General features: G+C 43.3%; 1 protein-coding gene across 4 annotated transcripts in view; it reads right to left on the reverse strand.

Moving 5' to 3' along the window:
- lrmda (leucine rich melanocyte differentiation associated) overlaps window positions 1-12993 on the reverse strand; it is a 1191210-nt gene that overhangs the window by 355154 nt on the left and 823063 nt on the right. For all 4 annotated transcript variants that reach the window (XR_010970929.1, XM_068020592.1, XM_068020594.1 and 1 more), the window contains exon 5: window positions 2507-2633. Coding sequence is in view for 3 of the 4 variants with exons in the window: in XM_068020592.1 (XP_067876693.1) it covers window positions 2507-2633 (127 nt within the window). In the remaining variant the exon portion in view is untranslated. The remainder of the gene's footprint in view (window positions 1-2506; window positions 2634-12993) is intronic.

Genomic DNA, 12993 nt, shown 5'->3' on the forward strand with positions numbered 1-12993 from the left:
GGATAGATCAGAGAAGCTGAGGTTGTTCTACTTAAGAAGAGAAGGTTGAGATGAGATGTTTTGGAAGTGTTCAAAATCATGAGGGGACTAGACAGAGTAGATAGATAAACTGTTCCCATTGGTGGAAGGGCCGAGAACCAGAGAACACTGATTTAAGGTGATTGGCAAAAGAACCAGTGGTGACATGAGGAAAACATTTTTTATGCAGCAAGTGGTTAGGATATGGAATGCACTGCCTCACAGTGTGGTGGAGGCAGATTCAATCGTGGTTTTCAAAAGGGAATTGGATAAGCACTGGAAGAGAAAACATTTGCAGGGCTATGGGGAAAGGGCGGGGGAGTGGGACTAACTGAGTTGCTCTTGTTGAGAGCCAACACCTTCTGCGTTGTAACTATTCTATTGTTATAGTCATATCTTCAGTGTAGGATTTGTTTTTGAACACCCCAGTAATGTCATCTACAATATCAGTATTAACCACTGTCATTTATTATCAGCAATATTCTTGGATACGACTGGGGAGTGCAGCATTTGCACCTGGTCGAATTACACAATGGTACCCATTTGAGGCAATACCTATGGTGCTGAGATCATATTGCACAATGCCAGCATCAAGCCAATCATAACCCAATATTTAACATAAACTTCATGATCCATCCTGTCCCTTTGGTTCTGAGGTAAAGGTTTTGGTCTCTAATTGATACAAACTAGGAATGCCTCATTACAAAAAGTCACATGAGCTTAGGCTTGTGGCCTCTCTTATGTTATATTCCATTCTTTTTACACAGCTAACAATGCTTCTATGGACCAAGTTCTAATGACTGGTGTACATCATACATGTTGCGTAGAAGGGAGTTATTAAAGTTGTGGTTATACCATTGGAGAATGCCAAGCAATATAATAGAGTTCTTGTTGACTGTCTAAAGAAAGCACACTTACTGACATACATTGAATATTGCTCATGGTTGGTCAATTTTAAAATATATTTTGAGTGCAAAAATGGAATCATCTGTGAAGCTGTCCGGTAGAAGTCAATTCTGAAATTTGGAATAGGAGACAAAACAGGACATAATGTGTTCCTGAAAACCAGCTATTGTTCTATGCCGCTCCTTCCCACCCAAAGGCCATACTTGTGTTTGGGAATTAGATGGGAATGCTAGTTTTTACCAAACATGAAAAATTGACAGTAAATCTGTAAAGACCAATGAACATCCAAACACTTTGGCCATCTCCCTTGACACCAGTTATACACAACACCATGCTAAGGTAAAGCATTATGAGATGGCTTTCCTGGGAGCTCTCATTACTGTGTTCTGGAGTTAGACTGGAACCTGAATCATGGTTATGCTGCTGTGTTTTCATTGAGTGGCAATGTAACTGGACTCTAAATGCACATAATCCTCAGTATATCCGTTCAAGTTCTGGTTCACAGACTATTGGATATTCACCTACGATTGTTGTCAACTGTTACAAAAACAAGGATTGCCATAAATATATTTTTACCTCATAAATGCCATAATGTCTCACAGAAGGAAGAACTACAAGGCTTGAAAACAAATAACAAAAATATCCAATTATGCTATCAAGTCTGCTACAAAAGTCCAATTATCTGCAGATCTGGCCACAGCTGCAGTAATTGGTGACCTGCACTTTTGGTCAGCAGACAATCGGGATGATGAAGGCAATTAAACACAAAGTCTATACATGCCCTGCAGAGGTTATTGTGGCTGCTGTATCAGACCTCATCAATTTCAAAATAAAAAGAAAGGAAGCTGCCTCCATATCTCTTCAACCATGGTTGCAACCAAAATGTTAGTGAGGTGATCATAAGGTAAATTATGTCAATGGAATGACAAATGCAGGCTTTGCAAAAACAGAGAGGAATAATTACAGGCCCAGGATATAATTGAGCAATTTGATTGTCCTGCGCTTGAGCTGTCATTTTGATGTGAAGTGCTGTCACACCCTGCTACACTACTAGAATCGGACAGGCCCCGTCCACTTTGATCTATGCTTACGCAAATGAAATGAGGTCAAAATCTGGTCATTAGAAACTCCCTTATGTGATTAAGGGTTTCAACTTTACAGGAGTTTTTTTAAATCAGTGATCACAAAGTGCAGGCTATCAATGCTTTGAGAAGGAGAAAAACATGTAAACAGACGGCAACAAAGTGAGAAGGTACATTAGATGGATGGAGGTGTTGAAGCTAGAAGCCTGCTTCCTTAAAGATAAGTATGACTTAAAGTTATACTGGTTGAACAAACAAAAGAACGAATTAGTTAAATAAAGGCCAAATACATGCACACACATATTTGTATTATATATATATATATATATATATAAAAGAGAGAGAGAGAGAGGCATACAATTAGCATTTAGAAACTCCCAGATTAATAAAGTGTAAATTATATGTTAAGAGAGCAATATAAAGGGAATTTTCCTGCTTATCTTATGTGTTTTATATATTCGTGATCATGTGCAGCAATACAGAAAGATTGCATGCCTTACCAGATCATCCTTGGGTTTCACCACTTTCGTGAAGGCACCCCTAGTTGCTGCTTCGTCATATTCTTCTTTTGTAACTTTTCTTGCATCCAGGAACTTCAGTTTTGGCAATTTGTGAAGGATGAAATACCTGGGAAGGGAAGCATCAAAGAGGCGTTGGTTAGTAATCGTAATTGCCAGTAAAGTTGCATGCCCACCAAAAACAAGAGGAGAGGACTACAGGATAAAAAAAAATCAATAAAAACAACAAAATGGAGTTAACTATTAGAAAATAAGGGCAGATTGCCAATTACAATAGGCACCGTCATGCAGGCCCCACCTGCCAAGAATGAGGCATATTAATTTTGTCACATGAACATTGATTTTAAACTTGCTGGGAAGAGGAGAAGGCCTGTTACAAGGGCTGCCAAACACATAGCTGAAAAACATTTGCATACTAACAGACAGTGCTTGTTGAGACAAAGGACCATTCCCTGACACATTCAACCCACAATGGATTTTGATCACCAGACATTGAAGGTGTAAGAGCATTCCAGAGACTGCTAAGGTGATAAAAGCCACAAAAGCCAGGACTGGTTAAACCAGCTGGTCACATGACTAACTGGCTGGTCCAGGGTTTTTTCAACTAGCCACAGAGTTTTTGAACTCAGAAAGACTGTTTGCTCCTGGAGTGAGAAGACCTCTCCTGTCTGCTCCCATCTCTTTCTCACAAGCCTCTAGACCCACTGAGGACACTTGAACTTCGAGAGAAAAGTCTCCTACATCGAACAAAGTTTAGGAAGAATACTGGGCCCCAAAGACCAGCAAGACCTACCTACAATCAAGGACTCTACAGTGAGCTCAAAGAACAGTAACCAAAACCATCTTCAGATATTGCCTCAAACTTTTCCATTTTATTTCTTCTGCTCTTTTCTGTCTCTGTCTGCATGTGTGTATCGCATATGCATGCCAGCATGGGCGCGTCGCGTATCCATAGGTGTTAACCGAATTAGAGTTTAAGTTTAATAAAGTTCAACCTTTTTTATTTAAACCTAAGAAAACCTGTTTGGCTAGATTATTTGCCTTATAATTGGAAGTTAGTGAACAAGGATTCACTAAGGGGGAGCTAAAATAAAACAATGTGTTTAAAGTTAAACCCTGTTACAGTAAGACCAGGTGAAGGCCGAGAGAGAATCCTAGACCCCTTTCTCACCTGGTCATAACAGGCACAAAAAGTCTGAAGGACAAAACATGTAAAATGGAGACAACATCATGAAAGGGTTACCTTAGACACAAGACATAAATTAGAAAGAAGTTACATGTATATAGTGGCTTTCACTATATCAGGATATCTCAAAGGGTATCACAGCCAATGAAGAGCTTTTGAACCGTCATCACAGTTGTAATGCTGGGAAAAGCGCCAACCAATCTGTGCACAGCAAGTTCCCACAAACATCAATGACAGAAATGACCAGATAATCTGTTTTTAATGATATAAAAGCAAAATATTGCAGATGCTGGAAATCTGAAATAAAAACAAAGTGCTGGAAATATTCAGCAGGTCTGGCAGCATCTGTGGAGAGAGAAACAGAGTTGATGTTTTGAGTCCAATATGACTTCTTCAGAACTGAAGGAAGGTAGAAATGTGATGGCTTTTATGCCATTCAAAGGGGATAGGGGGAAGAACAACAAATGGGAAGGTCTGTGATCAGGTAGAGGGCAGGAGAGATTAAATGACTAAGATGTCATGGAACAGAAGGCAAAGGGAGAGGTAATAGTTGTAGTAAAAGACAAAGCATTTGTCCAAAGAGACTGTTAATGGCAGTATAATGAACAGTTCTGTCCAAAAGCAAAAACATGAAAAACAAGTTCAAGACCGGCACATGGTTAAAAAAATCAAAATGGGGGTCATGGTCTGAAATTGTTGAATTCAATGTTGAGTCCAGAAGGCTGTAAATTGGAAGATGAAGTGCTGTTCCTTGAACTTGTGTTGAACTTCACTGGAACACTTCAGCAGGCCAAGAATAGAAATGTAGGCATAAGAGCAAGGTGGTGAATTATAATGGAAAGCAACCAGAAGCTCGGGGCTATGCTTGCAGAATGAGCAGCGGTGGTTCCTCAAAGCAGTCACCCAATCTGTGTTTGGTCTCCCCAATGTAGAGGAGAACACATTGCAAGCAGCAAATTCAGTATATTAAAATTGAAAGCAGTATAAGTAAATCGTTGCTTCACCTGGAAGATGTTTGGGGCCTTTGATGGTGAGGAGAGAGGAGGTAAAAGGGCAGGTGTTACACCTCCTGCAATTGCATGGGAAGGTGCCCGTGGGAAGAGCTCTGATGAAAGGTCACAGACTTGAAACTCTGCTTCTCTCTCCACAGATGCTGCAAGACCTGCTGAGTCTTTCCAGCACTTTTTTTCATAACAAGACTTGCCTTTGTCCATTTAATCGTAATGATATTTTGCACTGCAAATTGCTGAGAGTCTGAGCTGATGACGTTGCAGTGAGGGAAACAGGGCATTTGCGACCAGAGTGAACAGGATAAGCAACTGTGCCTCTCCTTAACCAATCAGATTTAAGTATTGTGAAATTAACAACCTAAGGACTGAGAGGAAGTATAAATTAGAGTGGGTGAATTCATTGCCAAATAAGGTAAAGAGAAATAAAGAGAGGGAAACAAACATTGGATTGAGAGAGAGTGAAAAAGAGAGGCAGAAAGGAAAAGTAAAAGTTATAACTTAAATTTTACATTTTAAAAATCTCAAACAATTAAAACTTGAAGAAATGAGACACCACACGTGTAATAGTTAATTTTCAGCCTCAAGGAGGTTGTTTGGCAGTAATCAACACCTATTCACATTGTTAAGTACACGAACATCACTTGAGTCAGACAGTGAGATGACGTTTTTGCTAAGTTAACGGCAATGCGGTGTATCACAGACAGCAACTTTTGGATTTCTGTGTTTAATTTCACAGCTGCCTCTTGCCTGAAGTTGCTGTAGCTTTTGTGCATAAATAACAGCAAGCACTATTAACCTCACTGTACACTGACAGCAAATTATGGCCCTGTATATTTGGTACAGTCAGACTAGACTAAAACCATACTTCTTCAGCTACCATTTGGTAAGACTGGATTTTTTCCCTTCAAAATTGATGTATTTTTAAAACAAAACAAACAAAATGGCTTTCTCACAGAAAACCTGATTAAAATGCACTTGACAGATTACTTGAGGCTCCCATTTCTGTAACAATGTAGTCAACTTGCAATACGTACAAGACACTGTGAACAGGGAAAACCAACTGTCTGCAGCTGAACCCGGTTTGCTGCATTCTACAACTTTTATCAATTGATAATTTTAGTTCCTCACGAATGTCCCCTCCTTCAAGGGCACAATTTTTTTATTGCCAACATTACTTAGGCAAACACTGACTGATTGTTCCCCTCCCTCGTTCATAGATGCAACCAAAATCACCCTGGCTGAGATTACTTATCACAATGGAAACCAATGACTGAAAATTCAACTTTCTTGAAATGGTTCAATAACACATCACAAAATGCAATTGGGAATGAAGGAGTTCAGATTCAATATCTGAGTTTTAACAAGAGTTACTAATGTTGAAAACACCTTGGCTTAACAGAAAAGCCAAACTGCTAAATTCCGATTCAGATATTGAAATCAGCATGAAGTTGAAAAGAGTAATTCCTTGGCCTTGACGAACCTAATGAGGATTGGAAGCTCAATATCCTTTTCTATTCTAGCCCTGAAAAGCTGGTAATTGCTTTGCTCCACTGGGCATAAAGCACTTGGGCCATTTTTCTACTACTGTATCACCATAAAACAAAATGTAGTATAATTAGTGTCTCAGATATGTCACCTCATCAGCAATGGCCAAACCCAAAGTAAACATAAGCCAACATTCCCAGAAGCTAAATTCATCACGTTCATTTAGCATTATATTATTGTGCTTGTTCGCTATCTTGAGTTGGTTTTATATATTTTTTTTAATTAACCAAAGTTGCAGAATTAGAGAGCTGTGGATGACTGATTTTTCTGGAAAGGAAACAGGGGTAGTTTGGGAAGACATTATTGTGAGAGATGCTTAGGTCTTTCCATCAAGCCAATCATTTCTATTTGGATGGGTGGGTTGTCATGTGTCTTTGTAGTTTAATTTTATACTTATGTGGGGAGCGCTATTGAAGTGGTTGTCTATTGTTGGCAGTAGGTCAAACATTGAGACAAAGATCTATAAGAATTTCTGCTGATTCAAGCTCAGTGAGTACATTTTTTTAAAAACTCAGCAATCTTCTGTAGAGCTTTGACCCATACTGTTTTTATAAAATGGAAGGGGGGAGAGAAGCAATCTCTCGACGACAATGGAATGCACTGTTCAGTTGGAGTTTGGAAAAATAGCACCAATTTTCATTGATACATTGACTTTAATGCAGAAAGATATGCAGAGGTGTCTCACAGAAGCATAAACAGATAATGTTCACTGAACCAAAAATGAGATATTAAGAGCTGGATTTTACACCGGGTGGACAGGAGCTGACTGTCGACGTAAAAGTCGGTGGCGAACCCACTTCCGCCTGGCCCAGGGGGGAGCCATCCCGCATTTTACAGGTCCCTGGGTTTAATTGGTCCAAGGCGGGACGTCCACCCGTTTGAGGGAGGAAGTCCCACCTCATTGAGCTGCCTGCCAATCATTGGGCCGGCAGCTCTTAGTCCCAGCAGCACCACTGAGAGCGGAGGAGATATTTCCCCACCGCACACACCGCACACCCACACACCGCATCCCCCACATACCCCACCCTCACACCCCACCCCACATAGGGTCTGCAGACAAAGGATCAGTTTTCTCAACTTGCCTGAACACATGTGCCTTATGAGACCCAGGCTTTCACAGCAGATTGTGGCTGACATCTGCAGTTGCTTGGAACAAGACCTTCATCACAGTGGTGGGCACACATCAAGGTGGCTATCACTGAAGGGCCACACACAGTTCTCTGTCTCTCCCAGGAGTTGTGCGCACTCTTTTGCAAGGAGAGAAAGCAGATAGTTATAAGTATGAGAAATGCAGAGAAAGGAATGAAACCCAATTGCAAAGAATGACCTTAAGGCATAGGTGTGAGATGGCAATAAGATTAGGATGAACAGCAGTGTTGGTTGTTCAAATGGCAATGTGAGGTAGTATCTGGAGAGAGAGAAGAAGGAGTGGAGCTGCAAGGTGCATCAGTCAGTAGAGTGATGTGCAGGAGAATGCTGGGACAGTCAGTGAGGGGGTTGGCATCTGAAAGTGGGATGCCACTCACCTTTCCAGCCCTCATGAGGTCATTGAACATTTTGGGGCACTGTATCTAGGTTCGACGTCCACATGCCTGCTGCTCACTTCCATGGCCACTTCTATCCATGCCTGCTTGGTTTGAAGGGCTGGCCTCTTCTCCCCCTCCATAGAAACAGCACATCACTTCAGTCTCTCAGATTCCGCAGCAGGGCCTCCAGGTAAGAGTCAAAGACACGGGGGCAATTGTCCCACGTCTCTTTTCCACTCCTTTGGTTGCTGTAGCTTCAAAAAGCAATGTAGAATTCAGCCACTCTGATCCCTGCCAGGATCCCTTTAAGTAGAAATCCTTCTTTTGGTAGATGCAGGTTGATGTCTGCTAAGAGCTAAGAGCTTGTTGGAGGGGGAGGGTGGAATTTTGAACGGGACGCACAGGTTTCAGGTGGTGTCTGCTGATCAGCTGAAGGGAGGTGGGTGCAGATTGGGGCACCAGTTATGGCTGCCCCAGGGCATCACCCTGGCCCATAAGAGGGTCAACAGGGCAAAGGGGGACCCGGTATTTGGTAAGAAGGTGCCTTTGGTGCTGCATAGGTAGTGGCGAGAGTGGGAACTCAGCACTCAGGCATTGAACAGGGTCACCACCACCCTGGCATCACAGGGGCAGAGGAGTAGGGGGCAAGGGCAATTGGGCTACCACCAGTCCAAAAGGAAGGCCCAGTGGCAACACCCACCTTGGGAAGGGCACAACGCCGAACAGCAGGAGGACACGGGAGAGGAAAGAGGGGCAGGAAGGCAATGGAGGCCATATCGTCAACAAAGGATTGACTGCTGAAGACGGAGCTACTTGGAGATGACCGAGATCTAGTCCTGCAGAATACTGTGACTCTCCAGGCAGATGGTCACAGACATCTGTGCCCTTGGGGCGGCACAGTGGCGCAGTGGTTAGCACTGCAGCCTCACAGCTTCAGCGGCCCGGATTTGGTTCTGGGTACTGCCTGTGTGGAGTTTGCATGTTCTCCCTGTGACCGTGTGGGTTTCTGCCGGATGCTCCGGTTTTCTCCACAGCCAAAAGACTTGCAGGTTGATAGGTAAATTGGCCGTTCTAAATTGCCCCTAGTGTAGGTAGGTGGTAGGAGAATTGAGGGAAGGTGGGGATGTGGTAGGGAATATGGGATTAATGTAGGATTAGTATAAATGGGTGGTTGATGGTTGGCACATCCATCGGTGGGCCAAATGGCCTGTTTCAGTGCTATATCTCTCTATAAAAATAAAGACCTCGCAGCACTGGTCAGCATGCCCTGTCAGTAGCCGTCAAAAGTTACTGTGGCCTTGAAATGCTTTGCTCCTGGCTCCTTCCAAGGATCAGCTACAGATCTTAGTGGCATCACATAAGCAACTGCATGCCACTGCACCTTGCAGGTCATTGATGCCCTTTTTGCCAGAGCAGAGACAGAGCGCTTTGGGTTTCCCCACCATCACTGGATTCCCTCAGGTGCAGGGCAGCATCAATTGCACCCATGTGGCCATCATGGCACCCAGTGACCGGCTAGTCTGATTTATCAGCCGGAAGGGCTTCTACTCCTTCAACAATCAACAGGCCTGTGACCACAAGAGCTGCCACATCATGTGTGCGCTTGCTTTCCTGGCAGCTGCCATGACTCCTTCATCTTCTGCCAATCCACGCTGCCTCAGATCTTCACTCCAACCCCAAAGTGCATGGATGGATCCTAGGGGACAAGGAATATCCCTTGAAGACATGATCACTCACCCCTCCACGGGAGGCCCAGACAGAGCCGATACAACCCATGCCACCTGCTGAGTAGAACAACCATTGAGCTGACCACTGGGCTTCTGAAGATGTGCTTCCAGTGCCTGGAGTGGTCAGATGGTGTGCTCCAATACCCTCCTTCAAGGGTCTCTAGCTTTGTGATGGTGTGTTGTGCTCTCCATAACATGGCCCACTGGAGAGGTATGGACCGTGAGGATAGTGAGGCCCTTAAAAAAGTCAGCTCATTGGGGGAGGAGCAGGAGGTGAGAGAGCAGGAGGCATTGGAGGCAGAGGGAGATGATGCAGAACAGAGAGGTGCCAATGCTGCACGACAAGGTGGCATCCTCCTGCCATGTCCGGGAAGAGGACCTCCCTTTCAACTTCCAACATTAGATCGAGGTCAGCATCAATGAAGCAAGGGGCAGCTTTGCCCTGGGTTTCTAGCCTCTGGCTCTCTTGTGACATCTCGCATCCCTCTGGTGCTGTGGAAGGCTTTGGCACAATCAACAGATTTCTCCCTTAGGACAACCAGCAGCCTTGGTGATGGCTGCCGTGGGAATCTTAAACAGTCCCTCACTCCTTTCTGACTCACCTCCACCCTCGCCCCCACTGGCTCAAATTGGACAGGAAACCCATTTCCATATCAATTAAGGGCTTACCCCCGTGAAAATCTTAACTTTAATCAGTTTCCCACCAGAGATGGGTTTCTGACCCCAAAACAAACCTAGCTCCTGCTTCTCTCCTCTGTGGTGAAAATTCAGCCCTTACACTCATTATGTACAAGTTTAACTTAGCAACAGCAATTACCTCTAATTAACTTCAGGATGTAACTGTTTACAGAAATCCCCCCTCTTTATAATGTAATAGGACACTATGTTTTGCTTGGTATAAAATTCCTGTTCTTATAAAATAACATATCCTCCCAATTTACTGTGAGCAATGCCAGAGGAGATTTGCTAATTTTAAACAAATATAGAAAAAAATTAATTAAATGCTCGAATAGTTTTGTTTTCAACAACAAAAAAATCAGTATCACACACAAAATAAGTACTAGCTATGAAGTGTATAATATATTTCATCTCTATTGTCATGGCTCCAAGGTAAATCAATTAGAGTTTGGCATTTGGAGCTAATTTGAATCCAAATATGTTTTTAGTCTTAATAGTACTGGTCAATGCATGTGTTCAGCAGCAATTTTAAACTATCCAACATACATTTTGTTTTTTGTCAATGTAGAAGATAAACGCCAAAAAAATCAAATTCAGAACTCACCTCTAAATAAGTCCATCATAAACCAACTGTATAAAAGCGTAATCAGATAAAAATCAATGCTGAGCCACATAACGTGATATTAGGAAGAAAGTTTAAAAGCTTTGTTTAAGAGCTGGCTTTCAAGAAAGGTCTTAAAGAAGGAGAGGGAAGAGGAAAGTCAGTGGGGATTAGGAAGGGAATTGCAGGGTCACTGCTGCCAATGGTGGGGGAAAAGGGATTGGGGAACACACAAAAGGCTAGAATTGGAAGAGTATTGTAGGGCTGGAGAAGGTTGGCGAGATAGGCAGATAATAGGCTACAAAGGGATTTAAACACAAGGATGAGAAATTTAATTTTGAGGTGTCAGGAAACTGGGGGCCAATGCAGGTTAGTGAGAAAAGGGGTAATGTATGTAGGGGACTTGGTGAGGGATAGGATATGGGCAGAAGAATTTTAGATGAGCTGAAGTTTATGGAGAGAGATGTAAAGTTGGAAAAACCCCAGACTGGATTAAAGAATGTAGCGATTAAACCTATAATGACACTACATTGCCAGATTTAGACCAGATATCGTGCATTTGCTGGCCATGAGGAAGTATTGTTTCAATCAACTTGCTCAGAGGATAAAACAAAACACTGAACACAAAATTTAGCCAGGTCCCCAACAGCAAATATTGAGATTATCTGCAACTGTGTGTACAAAGATCAAAATAAGAGAGGCAGTATCCAATAACAGTGACAAGTAAATATAAATACATATGCAGCATCTAATTTCATTTCTTTTATCATTTTAAATCATTTAAAACATTGCCAATGGCCCAGGTTTTGCAGCAAAAATCCTTTTGGGCCTCCTTATCTCGAGAGACAATGGATACGCGCCTGGAGGTGGTCAGTGGTTTGTGAAGCAGCGCCTGGAGTGGCTATAAAGGCCAATTCTGGAGTGACAGGCTCTTCCACAGGTGCTGCAGAGAAATTTGTTTGTTGGGGCTGTTGCACAGTAGGCTCTCCCCTTGCGCCTCTGTCTTTTTTCCTGCCAACTACTAAGTCTCTTCGACTCGCCACAATTTAGCCCTGTCTTTATGGCTGCCCGCCAGCTCTGGCGAATGCTGGCAACTGACTCCCACGACTTGTGATCAATGTCACACGATTTCATGTCGCGTTTGCAGACGTCTTTATAACGGAGACATGGACGGCCGGTGGGTCTGATACCAGTGGCGAGCTCGCTGTACAATGTGTCTTTGGGGATCCTGCCATCTTCCATGCGGCTCACATGGCCAAGCCATCTCAAGCGCCGCTGACTCAGTAGTGTGTATAAGCTGGGGGTGTTGGCCGCTTCAAGGACTTCTGTGTTGGAGATATAGTCCTGCCACCTGATGCCAAGTATTCTCCGAAGGCAGCGAAGATGGAATGAATTGAGACGTCGCTCTTGGCTGGCATACGTTGTCCAGGCCTCGCTGCCGTAGAGCAAGGTACTGAGGACACAGGCCTGATACACTCGGACTTTTGTGTTCCGTGTCAGTGCGCCATTTTCCCACACTCTCTTGGCCAGTCTGGACATAGCAGTGGAAGCCTTGCCCATGCGCTTGTTGATTTCTGCATCTAGAGACAGGTTACTGGTGATAGTTGAGCCTAGGTAGGTGAACTCTTGAACCACTTCCAGAGCGTGGTCGCCAATATTGATGGATGGAGCATTTCTGACATCCTGCCCCATGATGTTCGTTTTCTTGAGGCTGATGGTTAGGCCAAATTCATTGCAGGCAGACGCAAACCTGTCGATGAGACTCTGCAGGCATTCTTCAGTGTGAGATGTTAAAGCAGCATCGTCAGCAAAGAGGAGTTCTCTGATGAGGACTTTCCGTACTTTGGACTTCGCTCTTAGACGGGCAAGGTTGAACAACCTGCCCCCTGATCTTTATCATTTTAAATCATTTAAAACATTGCCAATGGCCCAGGTTTTGCAGCAAAAATAACGGTGACATTATCAGCACTCGCTGCTTTTATGGAGTAAATCAGACAGTGACTTCTGGCATCCACACATGCACAATTAAATGCAGAAATCAGGAAAGTGCTGTCTGATTGGCCCTGCTCTTCAACAAGTTTCCTTACATGGGTACCATGCCAAGAGATTCAGCAATGAAACACACAAAGGGCGTGAAAGTGTGGTACTTAACCACCATGTACTCACTAAACATGCCAGAAAAAGTTAGGGCTTGTT

The sequence above is a fragment of the Heterodontus francisci genome, chromosome 42, assembly GCF_036365525.1.
Source record: "Heterodontus francisci isolate sHetFra1 chromosome 42, sHetFra1.hap1, whole genome shotgun sequence".
NCBI classification, from domain to species: domain Eukaryota; kingdom Metazoa; phylum Chordata; class Chondrichthyes; order Heterodontiformes; family Heterodontidae; genus Heterodontus; species Heterodontus francisci.